The 21,489-nt window shown below is 40.1% G+C and overlaps 2 protein-coding genes across 7 annotated transcripts; both read right to left on the bottom strand.

Moving 5' to 3' along the window:
- Positions 1-1,141: 1,141 nt before the first annotated feature.
- clta (clathrin, light chain A) lies at positions 1,142-20,710 on the bottom strand. 3 transcript variants are annotated; one of them, XM_056264593.1, is made up of 8 exons: positions 20,442-20,710; positions 9,270-9,296; positions 6,928-6,953; positions 5,570-5,687; positions 5,371-5,482; positions 4,430-4,483; positions 2,968-3,003; positions 1,142-1,837 (listed from the first exon to the last, which is right to left on the bottom strand). In XM_056264593.1, the coding sequence occupies exons 1-8, from the start codon at positions 20,599-20,601 to the stop codon at positions 1,666-1,668; spliced, it is 705 nt and encodes a 234-aa protein (XP_056120568.1). In that variant the 5' UTR covers positions 20,602-20,710; the 3' UTR covers positions 1,142-1,665. The 3 variants fall into 3 exon arrangements, with proteins under 3 accessions (XP_056120568.1, XP_056120569.1, XP_056120570.1); XM_056264594.1 differs by lacking the exon at positions 2,968-3,003; XM_056264595.1 differs by lacking the exons at positions 2,968-3,003; positions 4,430-4,483 and having other exon boundaries at positions 20,442-20,708.
- LOC130097655 (uncharacterized) lies at positions 13,424-17,186 on the bottom strand. Of its 4 annotated transcripts, XM_056264597.1 has the most exons (10): positions 17,125-17,186; positions 16,771-17,047; positions 16,562-16,683; positions 16,335-16,454; positions 14,848-14,908; positions 14,696-14,746; positions 14,575-14,619; positions 14,423-14,487; positions 14,231-14,342; positions 13,424-13,746 (listed from the first exon to the last, which is right to left on the bottom strand). In XM_056264597.1, the coding sequence occupies exons 4-10, from the start codon at positions 16,352-16,354 to the stop codon at positions 13,429-13,431; spliced, it is 672 nt and encodes a 223-aa protein (XP_056120572.1). In that variant the 5' UTR covers positions 16,355-16,454; positions 16,562-16,683; positions 16,771-17,047; positions 17,125-17,186; the 3' UTR covers positions 13,424-13,428. The 4 variants fall into 4 exon arrangements, 3 of the variants coding, with proteins under 3 accessions (XP_056120572.1, XP_056120571.1, XP_056120573.1); XM_056264596.1 differs by lacking the exon at positions 17,125-17,186 and having other exon boundaries at positions 16,771-17,111; XM_056264598.1 differs by lacking the exons at positions 16,562-16,683; positions 16,771-17,047; positions 17,125-17,186 and adding an exon at positions 16,208-16,255 and having other exon boundaries at positions 16,335-16,427.
- Positions 20,711-21,489: the final 779 nt, after the last annotated feature.

Here is a 21,489-nt window from a genome sequence, read left to right as displayed (position 1 = left end):
AATATTGTAGGCTTTTGTTTCAAAGACGCCTGTTACTGTTTCTACCAAGCCAATTTTTATTTACTATTTAAATTACCAGCAAAACAAATGTTTTAAAAAGTGTATAAAGATGATTTTATGGTCTTCCTAGAACACATATTTTGTTCTAGTTAGCTTGTGCCATTGTAAGATTTGACCAATAAATGAAATAATTTATAGCACGTGGCTGTTGAATGTTTGATTTCATTGGTTCGCAACCTTTTTAAGGTGTTATTAGTTTTCATTTTAGTTTCAGGCAGGTCTTGACCACATTACAGTTCCATATCACTTTATTATTAATATTTATTCAAAGACAATATTATTTACAATTTATTTCAAAGACCCTTGCAACCTACCGCAGTGCAAACTTCCAAGGGGTCTCAAAATAAGTGATTTAAAACAAAACCTGCATATATATATATATATATATATATATGAGGTATCCTAATTCTAAACGTCTGATTTCTAGACCTGGAAAAGTAATTGCTTGACAAAACCAGAACTAGATTTTATTTCAAAGTAAAAAAAATGTTTAAATCTTTACTTTAATCATGGAGGGCTGTTTCCACCACAGTTAAGTAAACAAAAATCAATCAGTAAGTCATAAGAAACTTTACTATAATAAAATTGAGGAAAAAAATAAAATCATTAAACACTTTGGTAAACAGAAATGATCATAGCCATAAATATAATTTCTCATTAAAAATGCCTTATAATAAACACTTTGTCATCTCATGAGAAACTACTGTAAATCAGTACAAAAGTTTATCATTATGAGTTATGTTGTGGCCATACAGTTCTCAGCACCGAGGTGAAAACGTAAAAAGTATGTCAGCACACAAGAGCGTTTTAAGGACAAAAACCTGACAAATCTCATGAAAATAAAACACTTGAACAATATGTTGTATAGTAACCATGGTATAAGCATAATTCAAACCTGATTTCATTTTCAATAAGTCCATGACCCATCAGTGAGTAGTCAACAAGATTAATATTTATTTCATCCCTACAAAATATTTAGATTTAGAATTGTTAAATGAATCCTCTAAAATTGTGTAAATTGAGCTAAACCTTTAGGTAAGTACATTGATAATCCTTTCCCTCCCCTAAATAACACAAACACTTACCATTTGAAATGTGTTTAATCATACTGAAACAGAATGGACAACATGAGGTGACATTTACTGGGGTACAGCTCTGTTCATCAACAACTTTTGCCGTAATCTCACAATGAAGTGTAGAGGACCGGTCTTTATGTACATAGTTACGCACACAGGCTATATCCACCATCTGTATACAACATACACAAGACAATTAGTACTGTATTCCCGAAACATCTTAGGAAGGAAATGCATAGATAGTGTCACAATGCCACACACTCTGTCTACATGGAAAAATGAACATGACGTTTGGTCCTTTAAATAGACACCAAAAATAAAAACAATCTGAACATTGTTATATATAATGTATATATTTATAGATGGAATATATAGATATACCTATATCATATTATGTAATAATATAATATAGATTATTTATATATGGAAATTGAGCTCCAAGCCATTAGGATGGGACCACAAAGGAATCAATGTCGTGAAACCCAATGGCTGCTGGGACGTGTGGTTTGGAGGTCTCCAGGGGCGGAGCTTAGCGGACGAGAGGGGCCTGTTTCAGGGAGATGAGGACTGAGCGCATGCGGGAGACGTCCTTGGCCTGCTTGCTGGACTTGGGATTGAAATCACAAAGGCGCGCCACGCGCTCCCATTCTGTGCCAGGGCTGTTCTCATCAAGCTCCGACACCATGGCTTCCTCAGCCGCCCTGCCGACGAGAAACCACAATCAGCTTCGGACAGAAACCGGAAAACACTCTCAGACACGTCCCGCTTAAGCACACAACCGCTGACCTCCATAATGCCTCGAGAACTGTGATATCTTATTGGCTAAGAAATGTTTCCATCATTAATTGACTATATAGTTGACATGAATGACTATGCAAACTCAACATAGGTTTTGAAAACTTGTTCACCAAAAGGAGCTTCTAAAAAAAAAATGGTTGAACTGTTTTGCAAGGTGCTTTGTTAGGAGGTCAGAGGTATGTGTACCAAAGCAGCTCTGTGTCTAGGTGAAAAACAATGGTTATTTCCATCCAACAATACATTCTTCAGGTGACCACATCCAAAACAGATGGTAGTTTGAGCATCATGCCCCCAACCCACCATTACCAGAACTAGTCTCGATCTTACAGGCAGGAAAAGGTTCCAGAACAGCCACAATCAAATTTTGCAGTGATTCAGTTGGTTAAAACAATTTGTTGTACTTTGAAAGTCCTTGTATTGTGGGCCATTCCTCATCTCTTGGTGGTCAGAGGAATGTCAAGGAATCATGTACGCTAATAAACCTTCAACGCAGCGATTGGCAGGCCAATTAGCTTATTTTAACCACTAAATCTTTGTGCAAAGGCTGAACGTGCCATGCGTTGGCAGTGACCAAAAGCGGGGCCTTCTGCTGAGCATGGGGCAACTAAACCAAGTTTCTGGCAAGCCAAACGCTAAAGAGCTCTTAGCAAAAATCTTCAGAGAGCTTTTTGAGACCATATTCGACTATTCCCGTTTCCTCCCGGCCCATTACCGACCCTTTCCGCTGCCGTGGACTCAGTCCAGTAGAGTTGCATTAGCCTCTCCACTATCACACAGTATACACAGCAAAATGGGTATGAAAAGCCAATGAGGTAAATCACGGTCACAATCAACTACATCAACGTACAGGACTAGTGCACCAACACATCACCACAAAAGGACATCCAGAATCTTAACTTTAGCAGAAACATGTTGATAATAAAGACAGCAATTCATTGGTGTATAACTTTGCAATAAGTGGTGTTTGTTCCCTGAGCATATTTGGTTTTCTTGTCTTTATTTTTCTTTTTCTTTTTTTTCTTTTTTACTTAACTGGTCTAGGCGGTAGCAAGGATGGTTAATGTGAGTGCTTAAAGGTGCATAGAGAAAAGAAAAACAAGGAGAAACAGATCACAAGTCAGATATATAGAAAACCAAAAGAAATGAGATTTATGCAGATGACCAAAGCAGGCATGCACTGTTCAAAACCCAAGTCATCTTAGGAGTGCTTCTATGTGCGCTTAGCTTGCAGCCGTCATTGATGTACGCGCCGCTTGCGGCGGTCGGCGATCTCAACTGGCGCTTCAGTTGAGAGACATTTACCAAGCAAAAGAAAAGCAGCTAATGTTTACAATAGCTCTGCAGAATAGGCAGAAGCAGTAAGATGTCCATGATGAATATGAGGGCTGCAGAACTAAGAGGACAGTTACAGTTCTAGCCTGGGACAGCTTTGCTCAACCTAGACACACCGTACTCTACAATACTCCATCTAACAGAAGCAACTAGGTGTCCAGCCGAAAACACCAGCCATGGGATAAAGGTGCACCAAGTCTTGGTTTAAACGAAAAATTTGTATCACTCAATAATTTATCATTTTGAGACTGACACCGGCCAACCAAAGGAAGATTAACAGAATTGGTTAAAGTTAGCAAGTAAATCAATTGAAAGCCTTGCCAACCGTTTTCAATTTATTTGGGGGAAAAAATGTGGCCAAAATAAAATCAGCATTTTTTCTTTATATAGATTATATTATATATATAATACACACATTTCTATAAATTGCACTGAAAGAAATGACCTAGTGCACCTTTATTTTCGCCACCTTTTACCAAATTTGGCAACACATTAAAAAAAAATGTATCTATAAGCAAAATAAGTACATTTCTATTTTTAGCAATTATACTACTGGCTGGTTTACTATGGCTTGGCTTTGATACGAGCCAGAGACGTAGTTGCTTAGAAAGTCACTACTGCTGTATTACAGATACACTACTACTGCACTAAATTGTGCTGCTAGTATATATCAATAAATCTCAATTAATAATAATGTTAGACAAACAATAACATTAAATAATCTCACAATTTATACAAATGTTTAGACATCATATCTTGAATGTAAACAAAGTGCAGACATGACAAATGCACGACACAAACATGAGAAAAAAATGGTTTTCATAAACTTTTTAGAAATGACCATGAAAAAAGAAATAATAAATTTAAAAAAAAAAAGACAAATGAGAAATGACTTAATGGGCAAGACATATAAAATCTGTTATGTAACTTAACCATAATGGGGGGGGGGGGGGGGGGGTGGACAACATGCATAATGTGCAGAATTATTTGTCTAATTAGTATTTGAAGAAAACTAAAAATCACCCTGGTTTTAAATATGTAGTTAACTAAGCATTTGGTTAGAAATGAGTAAGAGTAACAGGTTATGAAAAAAGATGAGATGCAGGAAAATGAGTTAATGAGAAATGCATGTGAAAAGAAAGGATGTTAGTTTAGCAACATACACATAACCAATCAGATCAGCGAAGGGTTGTTTGTAGAAATCCTCATCCAGCACCCTGGGAGTCCCAGAGGAGAGCAGCGAAGCAGGAGAGAACAGAGAGAGTGGTAAAAAGGAGAAAAACAACACTCATACAGAGTCAAAACACACTGCAGTGTTACCATACCAGTGTTAACACCAGGCCAAGTACAAAAAAGTGGACAACATGGCACACAAGAGAGAAAGACAGAGACAAACAGGACAAATAAATAAGGAATTAAGAGAACGATTTCACATTCAAAGGAATGAGGACAGATATACAGAAAGAGGTTTAAGACGACATCATTTTTATTTGTACCAAAACATACTTGAAACTTTCACTAGGACTGAATGGGGAAGCACAAAACATGCACTTGAAACTAAAATAGAAAATTGTACTTTTGACTCACTTGCGTTCTTTTTAATAGAAAATTGGATTGAATCCTAGTCCGCACGTCTAATTGTAAAGTTCATTCAGATGCTTCCCTGAAGCAGAGAGCTTTGCATAGAACTCCTTATTTTATTCTAATAGCTGAATACAACATCTGGAGCCAATCATAGATATAGCATCTTTATCAGATTGGACCAGACATGATCATGTGACCAAAACACAGCAGAAGTGTCCATGGGCACAATCACATGATCATTCAACAAGGTCAGAATCTCAAATCTGCCTCTTCACTGTTCTCATATTATTAGCACCACAAAATAGTTACCATTTCGCTGGTTTTAATATGAATTGTTCACTCAAAAATGATCATGAATCCTTTATTCACTCATGTTATTCCAAATCTGTATGAGATATGAATACACTGTGACCCAGCATACACCTTGCCGTCGAGTACGGTGGAGGAGCCGTGCACTTTCTAGTGCTTTTGTAACCAGGGCTCACTTCTAGACTTCAGCTGCTCGAACAGTGTCGTGTACCTGTTGTTCACTTTGGTCTTCTCCAGCTGCTCGTTCTGCCTGAGGTGCCACTCCTCCAGCTCCAGCTTTGCTTTCTCCTTCCACTCGACCTCCTGCGTACGCGAGTTAGCGTCTGAAAAACAGCAGAGGAATATCAGTCAGCCATAGATGAAATGTTTCAATATCTTAAGAATAACATCTACATCTTTGCTCAAGTTACCAAGCTCCTCCAGCCGGTCGCGCTGCTCCTCTCTCCACTTTCTCAAGCTCTCCGGCTCGGCCTGCAACCGATCGACACTGGAGATGGCCGCATACACGTCTGAAGGACCATTGCTCTCCTACAAAACACACACAGCAAAGATTAGGAGTCCAAACCATACAAATCGCAGTACACCATTTAGTTGATACACTTCTTTAGTGCATCAGCTCCTTTAGTTTGGATCAGTGATTTGTAAATTATATTAAATAAATTTTTTTATATATTTGAATTGAAAATATAAAAACATTTAAAATATGAGTGACTGGTAAAACGGGCCTCGTCTATCCAGCTCACAGGCTAATTTAACCCAGTAAAGCCTGACGTATTAAACAAGTCAGAATTAAACTGCAAGTGTGTTTATTAATTGTATTTATATACAATATACATTTAAAAATTTCAGAGGCCAAAATGGAGCAAACCTTTGCAATTTGGTGATATTTAAATGGCCAAAAAGATGAAATTTGTATATACTGTAATGTAAATCATATTTGTATAACAGTATAGCAGATGAATTACATAAAATGCATATGAAATTCAAATGTCACTATGTTAGTTTTATGATAAAGCTTTGTAGTTTTGATCATATACATATAATGATCACAAACATAAATGATGGAGATATACAAATAAACATTCCTCAAAAGCCTATTGCATCATACTTCATATTTATATGTATATATAAAATATATAACGTGATTTTTCTATTAAAAAAATATGTATGGATTATAAACCTAAGTTGGTTCAGTCCAGTAAATGTTCATCTTGAAATATTACTAACAATATAAAAGTAACTGTACATTTACTTTATAAAAATCATTAAAGATTTCACAGCAAAAGACACGTACAACAAACTTACGATGGACATTTTAACAATTATACTAAAAGGCATTTCACTTCGTAAAAAAGTATGAACTATCAATCAGAGGGCAGAAGGCATGTAATAGATTGTCTACAACAGATATTTCAGATCATTTAGAAGCCTTAGAAATTCATGCATCAAATATGAAACTGGGCTTTATAGTACCGTATACAAATATACACACATCAGCTTTCAGCTATTTAGAGCCAGTGCTTGAAAGGAATCAAAAGTTTAAAGCAAGTCTAGATTTAGTATAGTCTTTTGTTCTGTTGTAATGCACACTGCTCGCTTATTTCCTATCATCTGCAATTGTGGATCCACGCATAACCCAATGCAGTCTTTGCAGTGAAAATGCAGCTATATAAATACTTGCAAGAGACAACTCTAAATCAAATGTCATCATAATATTAACAGATTGTGAGTTTGATGAAATACAGGCAAGAAGTCTTCAAGGTCTTACCCCATGCAGATCTCCATTCACTGCTCCTGCCAAGATAAAAGAAAGAAAAACAAGTGTTAAAAACAGTCGTGTCAAATTTTCATGCATTTCATACAGTTTGTCTGTCTTATCCTCAGTATAGTTGAGTGAAATGCATTGCAAGGCTGTTTAGCCTTCCTGTAGCTCAAGCAGTAGAGCATGGCACTAACAATGCCACTGTCATGTGTTTAATTCCCAGGGAAAGCATGAAGTGGAGGCGTTGGGAATGCAATGCAGGTTACTAAGGATAAAAGCACCTGCCAAATAAGTATTCAAGGAACAGTAGTTAATTTGCAATGATGTGTTGTCCATAACATAGCTTTACTTTAGTGTGGAATTCATGGACAGGATATACAGTTTTCTTCCTGCCTAAGTCTCTGGTTTTGCTGACTTCTTTTCCTTTCTTCCTGAATCAGTGAAAAACATTATGCAACCTCTCTTCACTAGAACTCTCGTCTCAGGCCCACAAGGAAGTAATGGAATAGTCGAATAAAGTCGTTATTTATGGGGGGGGTTTTCGCACAAAAAGTATTCTCGTCGCTTGATAAACTTATAGTTGAGCCACTGTAGGCACATGGAATATTTAAACATTTTCTTTAATGACTTTCTGGGCCGTCAAGTTTCATTCCCTTAGGCAGCCTATATGTAGCAGTGATCCACCTCTCAGATTTAATCAAAAATATCTTCATTTGTGTTCCGAAGATGAACGAAGGGCTTACGGGGTTGGTACAGCATGGGGGTGAGTAATTAATGACATAATTTTCATTTTTGGGTGAACTAACCCTTTAACACACAAGCAGTAATAAGAGACTAAATGTTTAACACATGCAAATCAATTTTTAACCCAAGACTGTTTTTATGAACAGAAAGTATGCCGGCCTGACTGATTTTCTGCACACTGCGATGCACTGTACTTCCAAGACTGTTGTTTTTAGTCATCCTAGACCGAAGTCAGACTGTGTGTCAGCGAAACTACATCCCCATCATCATTTATTCAAACCTTTCGGCCAGAGAAACATTCAAGCCAACGGCCAGTAAAAATGGAATACCAGACACTTCAGCTGACTGGTAATATTCTCCATACTGTAATGAAAATACATTAAGACCAAAACGGCACATTTAATTTCAAAATGCATACTGATTTTTTTAACCATAGAACATGGTGTTTACTAACATAAGGCCTCAAAAATATACTCATTTCAGTCATTGCATGGATTCAATTTAATTAGAAAAGGTAAATTCCTAGTTTAGGTACCTCTAGAGATTCATTCAGCTTTAAGATGCGTGTGATGGGAATAATCTATGGCTGTGTCTTGGAGCCTAGAGAGGTGCCTAGTCTGCCTACCTAAATACCGGTAGATCATTGTGAACTAATTTTGAGGGTATGGACACTTTTGAATCTTCCAAACAAATCTTTTTGGTCATCATATGCGAGTTCGAATCGATTTCTGACCGTTATAGGCAATTCGAAGCTTCGCATCGAATATTTACAGTACATGTGCGTTCGAATCAAGCATTTATGGGCATTTCTGGCCATTTATAGCCGCAATCGAACATTTCTGCACATATGAGCGTGGGAATCACTCGTTTTCGTGGATCACGATGCGTTCGAACACTTAAGCTTTTTTAATTTATAACTTCTAAACATTCAATAACGTTCGAAGGCGTCTTTGATGGACTAAAATGCTGCCTAAATTGGCATCTCAATAGATTTCGAGACACAGCAGTGGTCCTGTCATATAACCATATCTCACTCCAGTATAAAGACTAAAGGAACTGAACACACACACACACACACACAGCCTTCAGTCTAAAGGTCATTGTATAATATAAACCGCGTTAAAAGGACTGGAATTTCGCGGATACAATCAGTACTACTAGAGTAACGTTAATCAATCTAGACAAAAGGCGATAAATATGTGTCTCATAAAGGAAATTTTATTTATCTTAAAGCCAAATAAAATTACGATTAAACCGTTGCGAGGTCCACTACAGGGAGTCTCATAAAGAGCTGAGTTAACAAGAGATAACGCCATTTTCCTGCTTCCTTTAACGTTACCATTATGTAAACCATTGAGCATTTAAACGGCTAACGTATTTGAATGCATCTTTGGCAGTGTTGTCTACATAAACAGCGTAGCACGTATTATTTACACACACACACACACACACACACACACACACTCCGTTACTTCATCTCTGAATGAAGGCTAGCTGGCTAACGAGAGAGTGAAACAGTTATTTGCTTAGATGTTTTTGTCGGTTATAAGATTATAATGATATTTTTTCTTCTTGTTTTTTTTGTCTATGTCGTGTAAACACACCGTCCTGGTCTTGGCTCAGGGATGAAGGCACTGTCGGTACACGATCCGTTCCATCTGCACGATCCGTTCTACGCATGCGCGTAATTACGTAGTAGAAGACGTCACGGTTTTCCTACACTATCGGTACCACGCATGCGTGGATGAAACACTTTACGGCCAGGCGGCACAACTTGCGGCATACCGGTATTTGTGTAACATAGACATTCAATGTTTGTGTAACTTTAGTTGTATTTTGTTTAACATTTCACAGCGGGTCTATTTTGATGTTTTTAAATGTAGCTTACGCTGCATTACGATGTGTTTACGTGGTTGCCAATCCAAAATAATAAAGGAGTTGTGACTGTGAGTTATGAACATACATGATCAGTTTCCCCCACTCTCCTTTGCGATTCATTGCTGTATGGTATTAGGCTTAACTGACTTAACTTGCCGTGTTTTGGTCTGAGGTCAGTATTGTCAGATGGTTTGGTGTCATTTTTTTTGATTAAAATTTAATTATTAAATTAAATAAATTATTAATTTATAATCGGCTATTAGTTACCTTTTAAGTTGAGTAATTTTGTATTAGTATGGGTCTATATAGGCTAATATATATCTATATAATCTAAATGCGGAAAATAATCTCTTTAATGTTGTTTACAAAGACAATAAAGGAACATAATATGCATTTCTGCCTAGACTATCTGCACTTACGTGAAAAAAGAACTACAAACAAGTCTGGGGAAACGTTATAGAGTATTTCAAACTGACAATGGAAATGACTTGAAAGAAGCATGTGTACACACAGAAGTGACATGGGACCAGTGGTGGACAGTAGTAAAGTACACTTTTTGAGTATCTTTATTTATCTTTATAAAAACACTAACACACACACACACACACACACACACACACACACACACACACACACACACACACACACACACACACACACACACACACACACACACACACACACACACACACACACACACACACACACACACACACACACACACACACACACACACACACACACACACACACACACACACACACACACACACACACACACACACACACACACACACACACACACACACACACACACACACACACACACACACACACACACACACACACACACACACACACACACACACACACACACACACACACACACACACTTTAACAGCTCTCAGTCCACTTCAGACGAACACTCTTTCCGCTGTAACAGCTCTCAGTCACTTCAGACGAACACTCTTTCCGCTGTAACAGCTCTCAGTCACTACAGACGAACACTCTTTCCGCTGTAACAGCTCTCAGTCCACTTCAGACGAACACTCTTTCCGCTGTAACAGCTCTCAGTCACTTCAGACGAACACTCTTTCCGCTGTAACAGCTCAGTCCACTTCAGACGAACACTCTTTCCGCTGTAACAGCTCTCAGTCACTTCAGACGAACACTCTTTCCGCTGTAACAGCTCTCAGTCACTTCAGACGAACACTCTTTCCGCTGTAACAGCTCTCAGTCCACTTCAGACGAACACTCTTTCCGCTGTAACAGCTCTCAGTCCACTTCAGACGAACACTCTTTCCGCTGTAACAGCTCTCAGTCACTTCAGACGAACACTCTTTCCGCTGTAACAGCTCTCAGTCCACTTCAGACGAACACTCTTTCCGCTGTAACAGCTCTCAGTCACTTCAGACGAACACTCTTTCCGCTGTAACAGCTCAGTCCACTTCAGACGAACACTCTTTCCGCTGTAACAGCTCTCAGTCACTTCAGACGAACACTCTTTCCGCTGTAACAGCTCTCAGTCCACTTCAGACGAACACTCTTTCCGCTGTAACAGCTCTCAGTCCACTTCAGACGAACACTCTTTCCGCTGTAACAGCTCTCAGTCACTTCAGACGAACACTCTTTCCGCTGTAACAGCTCTCAGTCACTTCAGACGAACACTCTTTCCGCTGTAACAGCTCTCAGTCACTTCAGACGAACACTCTTTCCGCTGTAACAGCTCTCAGTCACTACAGACGAACACTCTTTCCGCTGTAACAGCTCTCAGTCACTTCAGACGAACACTCTTTCCGCTGTAACAGCTCAGTCACTTCAGACGAACACTCTTTCCGCTGTAACAGCTCAGTCACTTCAGACGAACACTCTTTCCGCTGTAACAGCTCTCAGTCCACTTCAGACGAACACTCTTTCCGCTGTAACAGCTCTCAGTCCACTTCAGACGAACACTCTTTCCGCTGTAACAGCTCTCAGTCCACTTCAGACGAACACTCTTTCCGCTGTAACAGCTCAGTCACTTCAGACGAACACTCTTTCCGCTGTAACAGCTCAGTCCACTTCAGACGAACACTCTTTCCGCTGTAACAGCTCTCAGTCCACTTCAGACGAACACTCTTTCCGCTGTAACAGCTCTCAGTCCACTTCAGACGAACACTCTTTCCGCTGTAACAGCTCTCAGTCACTACAGACGAACACTCTTTCCGCTGTAACAGCTCTCAGTCACTACAGACGAACACTCTTTCCGCTGTAACAGCTCAGTCCACTTCAGACGAACACTCTTTCCGCTGTAACAGCTCTCAGTCCACTTCAGACGAACACTCTTTCCGCTGTAACAGCTCTCAGTCCACTTCAGACGAACACTCTTTCCGCTGTAACAGCTCTCAGTCACTTCAGACGAACACTCTTTCCGCTGTAACAGCTCTCAGTCACTTCAGACGAACACTCTTTCCGCTGTAACAGCTCAGTCACTTCAGACGAACACTCTTTCCGCTGTAACAGCTCAGTCCACTTCAGACGAACACTCTTTCCGCTGTAACAGCTCAGTCCACTTCAGACGAACACTCTTTCCGCTGTAACAGCTCAGTCCACTTCAGACGAACACTCTTTCCGCTGTAACAGCTCTCAGTCCACTTCAGACGAACACTCTTTCCGCTGTAACAGCTCTCAGTCCACTTCAGACGAACACTCTTTCCGCTGTAACAGCTCTCAGTCACTTCAGACGAACACTCTTTCCGCTGTAACAGCTCTCAGTCACTTCAGACGAACACTCTTTCCGCTGTAACAGCTCTCAGTCACTACAGACGAACACTCTTTCCGCTGTAACAGCTCTCAGTCCACTTCAGACGAACACTCTTTCCGCTGTAACAGCTCTCAGTCACTTCAGACGAACACTCTTTCCGCTGTAACAGCTCTCAGTCACTTCAGACGAACACTCTTTCCGCTGTAACAGCTCAGTCACTTCAGACGAACACTCTTTCCGCTGTAACAGCTCAGTCACTTCAGACGAACACTCTTTCCGCTGTAACAGCTCTCAGTCCACTTCAGACGAACACTCTTTCCGCTGTAACAGCTCTCAGTCACTTCAGACGAACACTCTTTCCGCTGTAACAGCTCTCAGTCACTTCAGACGAACACTCTTTCCGCTGTAACAGCTCTCAGTCACTACAGACGAACACTCTTTCCGCTGTAACAGCTCAGTCACTACAGACGAACACTCTTTCCGCTGTAACAGCTCAGTCACTTCAGACGAACACTCTTTCCGCTGTAACAGCTCAGTCACTTCAGACGAACACTCTTTCCGCTGTAACAGCTCAGTCCACTTCAGACGAACACTCTTTCCGCTGTAACAGCTCTCAGTCCACTTCAGACGAACACTCTTTCCGCTGTAACAGCTCTCAGTCACTTCAGACGAACACTCTTTCCGCTGTAACAGCTCTCAGTCCACTTCAGACGAACACTCTTTCCGCTGTAACAGCTCAGTCACTACAGACGAACACTCTTTCCGCTGTAACAGCTCAGTCCACTACAGACGAACACTCTTTCCGCTGTAACAGCTCAGTCACTTCAGACGAACACTCTTTCCGCTGTAACAGCTCTCAGTCCACTACAGACGAACACTCTTTCCGCTGTAACAGCTCTCAGTCCACTTCAGACGAACACTCTTTCCGCTGTAACAGCTCAGTCACTTCAGACGAACACTCTTTCCGCTGTAACAGCTCAGTCACTTCAGACGAACACTCTTTCCGCTGTAACAGCTCTCAGTCCACTTCAGACGAACACTCTTTCCGCTGTAACAGCTCTGTTCATTTAAACGAACACTCTTTCCGCTGTAACACACACACACACACACACACACACACACACACACACACACACACACACACTAACAAAATGTATAGGGGTGACTGTGCACCCCAACTCCAGCATTTACTCTCAGGTTGAGGGTGTCTTTGCAAATAATCATGAAGGTTTCCATGTCCTGAATGTTTTCAAAAATGAACGTGAAAGGCTCCATGGCATAGCACTTCCTCGACTCCATCAGCACCCTCCACGCTTTCATTTGGTCATCATGATCCATCAACATGTATGATGGTTCTTGCACCTGGCCAGTGAAAAGCCCAATACTGTTCCTCACGATGTATTCTGCCTGGTACATATGTTTCAATGTGAGGGGCAGCTCCTCCACTTCTACCTGTTCCTCCTATGATAAAGTAAAATACCATAAATTAAGACTACAACATAAAATGTTTTGGTCTTTCAAACGGGGCCTAAAGACATCTTTTCAGCAAAAAAATGAACAAATGTCTCTTGGAGATGGCTGCAATGTAACTAAGGGTGAAAGATTGACAACGTTTACATGCACCCTCATAATGCGATTATAATGGGATTTTAGCAATATTGCAATTATATTTTACCTCATGTAAACACAATACTTAAAGCAACACTATGTAACATTTTTACCTTAAAATAATGTTTCCAAAATCTTATCAGTGGTTCATCAAGTCATAACAGGGTGAAAGGCACTTCTGCCATTGCCTGACGGGGTCTGTATCGCTTTTACTGGCACTACGGAACTTCGGGGTTCGGGTAGTAACTTGGCTTGCTACGGTAGTCGGTGTTACCGGTGTTAATTTAACATTTAGAATGCGTACGTGAAAATGGTTGTCTGGTTAGTTTGGCCATACCTTGACTATTTGGGGTCGAGAAATCCTATAAATAGGTGGTAGGGTGCCTGCCATCAGCTGTTCTGCCTCCTCTGTCCAGAAGGCAAAGCGCTGCCCGAAGTTCTGCCCATGCCTATTCAAAAGTATGGTACTTTTAATGTAGCATAATTGTAAAGCAGACCAATGTTTTACTGCTTGAAATATATGCCCTACCTTGCGATCGAGAATTTCTCCAGAATCTGGAGACACCACCACTTCCGAATAGATGGTATGTCAGTCTGTAATACACATGTAATATTGGAGTCTTGCATTGTTTGTTTTTTAACATTCTTTGATACATATACATTCCATGAATTACAACTTACATCCAAAAAGTGAAACATGGCACCAGTACAGATGCAGAGGGCATACTGTTAAAGAGAAAAATAATTACTATGGAGATTTAGGACAAACAGGAAAAATTGAGTAGAAATTGTATAAGTTTACCATAAGCATGAATATCCCACAGCTCTGTCCATCTGACTGAACTGGAAATGGCTGAAAAGTAATATACAGTTACTCAGATGTAATGTTGACAACCATATATAGTGTCCGCTGAGCAAAATGAAATGGCAAATTTACATAGTAAGTAAAGTTACATCAAAATCTTTGCCCGTCTTCTCCACCCACGGTCCATTAGCCACTGCTCCTGCAAGTTGTCTGGAAAAACATTATGCAAAACTGAATCCATAGAACAAGGTTTTTTCCTTAATCCTAAAGCCAGAGAACAAGGCTTTTACTCAATCCTAAAGCCAGAGAACAAGGTTTTTACTCAATCCTAAAGCCAGAGAACAAGGCTTTTACTCAATCCTAAAGCCAGAGAACAAGGCTTTTACTCAATCCTAAAGCCAGAGAACAAGGTTTTTACTCAATCCTAAAGCCAGAGAACAAGGCTTTTACTCAATCCTAAAGCCAGAGAACAAGGCTTTTACTCAATCCTAAAGCCAAAGAACAAGGCTTTTAATCAAACCTAAAGCCAGAGAACAAGGCTTTTACTCAATCCTAAAGCCAAAGAACAAGGCTTTTAATCAAACCTAAAGCCAGAGAACAAGGTTTTTACTCAATCCTAAAGCCAGAGAACAAGGCTTTTACTCAATCCTAAAGCCAGAGAACAAGGCTTTTAATCAAACCTAAAGCCAGAGAACAAGGCTTTGCCTGAACAGGATATCAGTCCATTTCACTCAGTTTGATCTGTATTTGTTAAGGCTGTTACACAATGTCATCAGATTGAAGATTTTCAGAGTGCTGTTCAGGCTTAACTGGATGAAAAAAAAAGTAGAAAACACCCCCTATCATGTATTAACTTTAATTCCCATAGTAGCACGTAACTACATGCACTTTATGTTCTTTGTTAGCCTTAATCGGTCACAGGTCAAACCTTGCTAATGTCCTCTGCTTATGCATTTCAAACCTAAATATGGTTCGGTATTTCTCATCTCCAAACCCATTTGGACATAATGAGTCCAGAAAAATAGCCTCCTTCTTAGCAACTAATAACACCTGTGAAGAACATACCCTATTAATGTCAGCTATAGGGGCACCAACTGGTTTAAAAATAGAGGAAAAACTAAAAAACAATGTAACTGTACACAAAGCATGTAGTGGCTTGCTGTTTGTGACCCCCTAGACCATGCTGGCAAAATGATGATATCTTTAGATTCCACATTGTCCTATGAAAAAAAAACTATGTTCAGATCTCCTTGGACATAATCTTCACTTAAAGAGGTGTATCTGCGGGACTTAACACATTATACAACTTACCGGCAAACTAGGTTCGCTTAGTTTCCATTTAGGGACTTCAAATAGGTCAGCAATGTGGACATCCATTCCCTGAATAAAATTGTATGTCTGCATTTCATATACATACATCTCACAAAAGTGAGTAGTAAAAATGTGAGAGGTGCACTCACTTTTGCACAAACTTATGTGTAAGTCATCAAGGTAAATACAAATACATACATGTCTCCTGCCTGCCTCCTCTACCAGCCTGAAGCACGCATTCCCAATCTGAAAGCACAGAATGTTTTGCATAATTACAATAAAGGCATTAGAACCATCCAAACTCTTTACAGCAATATCCACTTACACTGCTCTCCACCTGTTCATCTAGCCCCAGGCTCCAAAAGTCTTCCCTTTGAAGACAAACTGGGCCATCCAGAACAACAATTTCTTTTGCTGGACGTGTTCTGTCCAGCACATAGGTCAGCTAGAAATAAAAAATATCCCTGTTAGGAATAAGCAATCATGCATTTATTATTTAAAGCACACCAACAAGCTGTGCATGTGAACTATCCAGTTTAGTTTGGCACTCACCACTTGTTCTTGTTGAGGACACAACCTCTTGTGCCACAGTGGACCTTTATTGGCATACTGGTGGTCCACCAGTCCAATGTCTTCTGCATTGTTTTGGCTGCCCTCCGATTCATGGCTATGATCTACACAACAGGAAAGTAAATAGTAATCAGCATTGCCAAGTGTCATGTTTATATTTGCTATGTCACCAAGTAGGATTATTACAATACCTTGTGGCCGAAAGTAGGGCCTTAGCTGTGCAACATTCATTTTCTGTATTTTTCCTAACATAGCCACACTTGCCACACCCTTCTCTGTCAGGGATGTGAGGGTGAATGGCCCTTGGTGGAGATCCTGTAAACAATTTCCCTTCTTCACCTTCTTTTTGGGCTCCCCAATTAGGACCTCGTCCCCTGCCTTAACTGAGCACTGGCGAACCCCTTTCCTTTTCTTTGCCTCAAAAGCCTTTTTTTGTTTCCCCTGTGCCTTTTCAATGTTTTTCCGTACCTTAAAGATAAGAATATATTACTATGCGAACATTCTTATTCAAATTGAACATGCCATTCACACAACTCTGAACAAACCGTTTCATTGAGGGCCTTGACTCCAGCTAGTTTTAGCTCCAGCTCCTCCTCTGGGTCCGCCAAATTTAAAGGCAGCGTCTGTCTCACAGACATTTAATGCCTGTGGTAGACGGGGGTGCCTATTGTACATTAAAAAGTACGGGCTGTACTTGGTGGATCTCTAATTTGAAACAAAATGTTTTGCATCAAATCACAAAATAAAACTCTTAAAACATGTATGCAACATATGTTATCTAGTCATTTTGAATAATAACCTGTTTTGCAGTGTTTATTCCATAAACTATGGCCTGTAAGTGGATGTCCCAATCATCATGGTGCTGATTAACATATTTTCTGAGAGTCCTCTTTATATTTTGATTAGTTCTCTCATCCTTCAACATAGAAAGGAATTGTTACATGCACTTTAGTGTACATTGGCTAAAATGGACTTTACTGTTTTGCGGGATGTCATGAGGGCACACTTACTTGGCCGTTTGACTGGGGATGGTATGCACTTGTGATGGCATGCTTGATGTTCAACGCCGCAAATATGTGTGCATTAAGCTGTACATCAGACACACATGGTTATTTTCAATATTTATTGGTCTCAGAAATGACCAATGAATTGTGATGATGCCATATGCCCTGTGTGAAGGGAGAGGGTAATAAGGACACATACCTCGTTAACAAATGCACGGCCCCTGTCAGTGATGATTTTCCGGACCATACCAAATGTGTAGAGCTTTGACACAAGTGCCTCAGCCACCTCAGTGCTAGAGCCACACTTCAAAGGCTCAGCGATAACCCACTTGGTGAACAGGTCTGTCACCGTGAGGACGTATTGATGGTCTTTCATGGTTTTTTTCAGTGGACCAATGAGGTCCATACCGACCACCTCCCACGGCTCTTTCACCTGTGGAGATATGTAATATTACCACATCACCTAACTTGTTGCTTTAAGTGGTACACCAAGGTAAGCTCTACCTTAATAGGGTGAAGGGCAGGAGACACAGTCTTTATGGGGTCGTTCTTTTGGCATCTGTGACAGCTTTTGACCTGATGGATACATTTATTATTTAGACAAAATAATTATATTATTTAGACAAAATAATTATCTGAAGTCAAACAAAGCCACTAAATCAATTCATTGCCTGAGAGCCATAGTGTCAAATTCCATTAAAGTTCCAAAAAAGTACCCAATCTGCCACATCTGCCTTTATGTTATCCCAGTAGTACCCCACAGCAACCCTGTCCATGGTCGCCCTCACGCCCCCATGGTTCCCTGTTCCAGGGTTGTTGTGGCACTCCTCCAGGACAGCCCGCCTCTGCTCATCAGACAGCACAACCAGCCTCATGAATTGTGCACTGGGGCCAATGTAGAATAATTTACTTTCTGTGATAGACAAACAATGTTTGTAACGTAATGATTTTGCTGCTTTGTTTGGTATTACAATACAGCACGTATGTGCACATGTGTCTGTTCAGGGATGCAAACACGTGTGGTGAAAAATGTTGGCGGTTACTATGTCTGACTAGATGGAACGTTACTGACATGCTCACACGTGTTAACTAAAACAATGCGAAATATTATTTTCAAATACCAGAGTATAGAAGAACAAGAGGCGAAACTCTGATGCTTTTTTTGGTAACAGCCACTAGGTGGCGTTTCGGTAGCCCGCCATTTTGGGGTGAAGTTTCCAACTGGAGTTACTGGACAACAGCACAGATAACAGTTTTTTGAGGTAGTTTTTTCTTGCATTAGTGAGTATTACCATTTTATGCAACTTTACACAATTACTACTATTATTAGTTAGTTACCAACTTCACTAGGCCTGAAATATATTTTGTACGTTTTAATCCCCTGGATTATGCTAAAAACATGATGATCTTATAGAACATGATGCATTGCTGTGTCCGTTATTCTATAATTGCCACTTTTGTACAGTGGCTGTGTTTTTGTTTACATAGTCTTGCTTTTTGAGAGAGAGAGAGAGAGAGAGAGAGAGAGAGAGAGTGTGTGTGTGTGTGTGTCTGTTCGTGTTTGTGTGTGAGAGAGAGAGAGAGAGAGAGAGAGAGAGAGAGAGAGAGAGAGAGAGAGAGAGAGAGAGAGAGAGAGAGAGAGAGAGAGAGAGAGAGAGAGAGAGAGAGAGAGAGAGAGTGTGTGTGTCTGTTTGTTTGTGAGAGGGTGTCGGTTCCTGTTTGTTTGTGTGTGAGTGAGAGAGTGTGTGTTTGTGTGTGAGAGAGTGTCTGTTTGTGTGAGAGAGTGTGCGAGTGAGTTTGTGTGTGAGAGAGAGTGTGTTTGTGTGTGAGAGGGTGTCTGTTTGTATCTGTTCCTGTTTGTTTGTGTGTGAGAGAGTGTCTGTTCGTGTTTGTTTGTGTGTGAGTGTGTGTGTCACAAATCATAATTCAACTTGAATGGTCTGTTTGTGTCTGTTCGTGTTTGTTTGTATGAGTGAGAGAGTGTCTGTTTGTGTTTGTGTGAGAGAGTGAGTTTGTGTGTGTGAGAGAGTGTGTTTGTGTGTGAGAGGGAGTATGTTTGTGTCTGTTCCGGTTTGTTTGTTTGTGTGTGAGTTTGTGTGTGAGAGAGTGTCTGTTCGTGTTTGTTTGTGTCAACTTATTAAAATATCTTACTTTACTGCAACTATCTGTTTCTGCTTCTTTATCATATTTATAGTGTGTGATTTATAAAATACCTTATATCCTACATCACATACATCATATATTGTGTCTGGTCACTGTATATCTTATATCAGAATATTATATTACTGTAAGCCTACTGTGAATATTAAAATACGCCGAACCATGTGTCCTGTATCATAGCTACATGAATGACATTTGCAGCAAAAAAAACCGCGCGAAAATCAGTTTGATATTCAGTGAGGTACGCTGACAGCTCATTGCACCTGACAAACAGATAACAGCGGGTGACCGGTCTAAGATGGGACACTGGCAGTAACTTAGCGGTTGATAGGGCGTCTATCAATAATGATGTCTATGCACTCACGTACCTCTTATAACAAAATTTGCAGCCATTCGTGAGACCTTCTTCTTCAACGCTGCATCCACCAACCCGTCAACCAAATATTGTCTAACGGCAGCGTAAAGGGCAAACTTCTCATTTCGCTCATTTCTTCCACTGAACTCCATTTTCTTTTGCTGTGAGTGAATGAAAGTTTCGCGGTACAAATATGCGCATGCGTGGAACAGATCGTGCAGTGTCGTAAATCAAAATCAGCATCGCAAAACAGAATTATAATTTGCGCATGTGCGTTTTCTACTGCGTCTACTACGCATGCGTAGAACGGATCGTGCAGGTGGAACGGATCGTGTACCGACAGGCACATCTCCGCTGTCCAGGATGCTGAAGCCCTCGTCATTCTCGATGCCCGCGATCTCACTCTCTTGCTGGGCCAGAAATGCTGCCGCCGGATCCTCGTCTGCCCCCACACCGTTTCCTGCGCTTCCTTGAGGGGCACTGAGCATATCAAAATCGTCCATGGCTCGCTAAGTGTGTTAAGAGTGAGAACAACTGAAAAACACAAATCACTCTACTGTCTTCCTCGTCGACGACGACTCCAATGTCAGCGGGGGAGGTGCTAAAGAGTGAACGGACCCGAAAGAAATGAAGCTCAGCCAATTAGAGTTGTGTATTTTTGATCGGCAGTTCTACTGCCCATACAAATGACGAGGAGTTCAGTCGACGACCAATGAAATGACTAAACCGTGGCTGTGCGAATCCCGTGACCAACAGCGTGCCGTGATAGGGCGTTGCAGCAAAATGGGATTGCATACGTATCAGTCTATAAAAAAAAAGGCTTTATCATGAAAAAACTGACAGTGTGGTGTCCTTCACAGAAATACTTATGCTGGATCTTTTGATCTCAAAAGATCAATTGATAGCAAGATTTGGGCGTCATTTTGGGCGAAAATATATTTAAATATGGTATTAATTTAGCAGGATAACACCATATTCATGTACCATGGTATTTAACTGTCACCCCCCCTTTTGATAATTTACATTAAAATGCACTATACAAACTTAAATGGTTGTAATTCAAGAATGCTTTGGAATATAGACCTAAGTTTGGTCTTGTTTTAAAGAAAACAATCAGCAGATTATTACTAAAGTGAATGCACTTCAAAAAATTAAAGTATCAAAAAGTTATGGAAGTTATAATTTACAGTAAATCAAATATAGTTTATTAATATATTTTTTTTAATATAAAATAAATATTTTACAAAATATTTTTTACTATAAAATTACTATAAAATGAAAGCTATATATCTAACCAAGTTGTGTTCCAAATTTAAAGTTGATATCACAAAAATTGAAGTTCCCATGAGATTTTGTTTAGGCGTAGTGCCAAAAATAGCCACCGGGTGCCA

Source organism: Rhinichthys klamathensis, unplaced genomic scaffold (assembly GCF_029890125.1).
Source record: "Rhinichthys klamathensis goyatoka isolate OS25496 unplaced genomic scaffold, OSU_Roscu_1.1 h1tg000222l_1, whole genome shotgun sequence".
Lineage (NCBI taxonomy): Eukaryota > Metazoa > Chordata > Actinopteri > Cypriniformes > Leuciscidae > Rhinichthys > Rhinichthys klamathensis.
The sequence above is the reverse complement of the archived record's forward strand: the minus strand, read 5'-3'. Positions and strand labels throughout refer to the sequence as shown.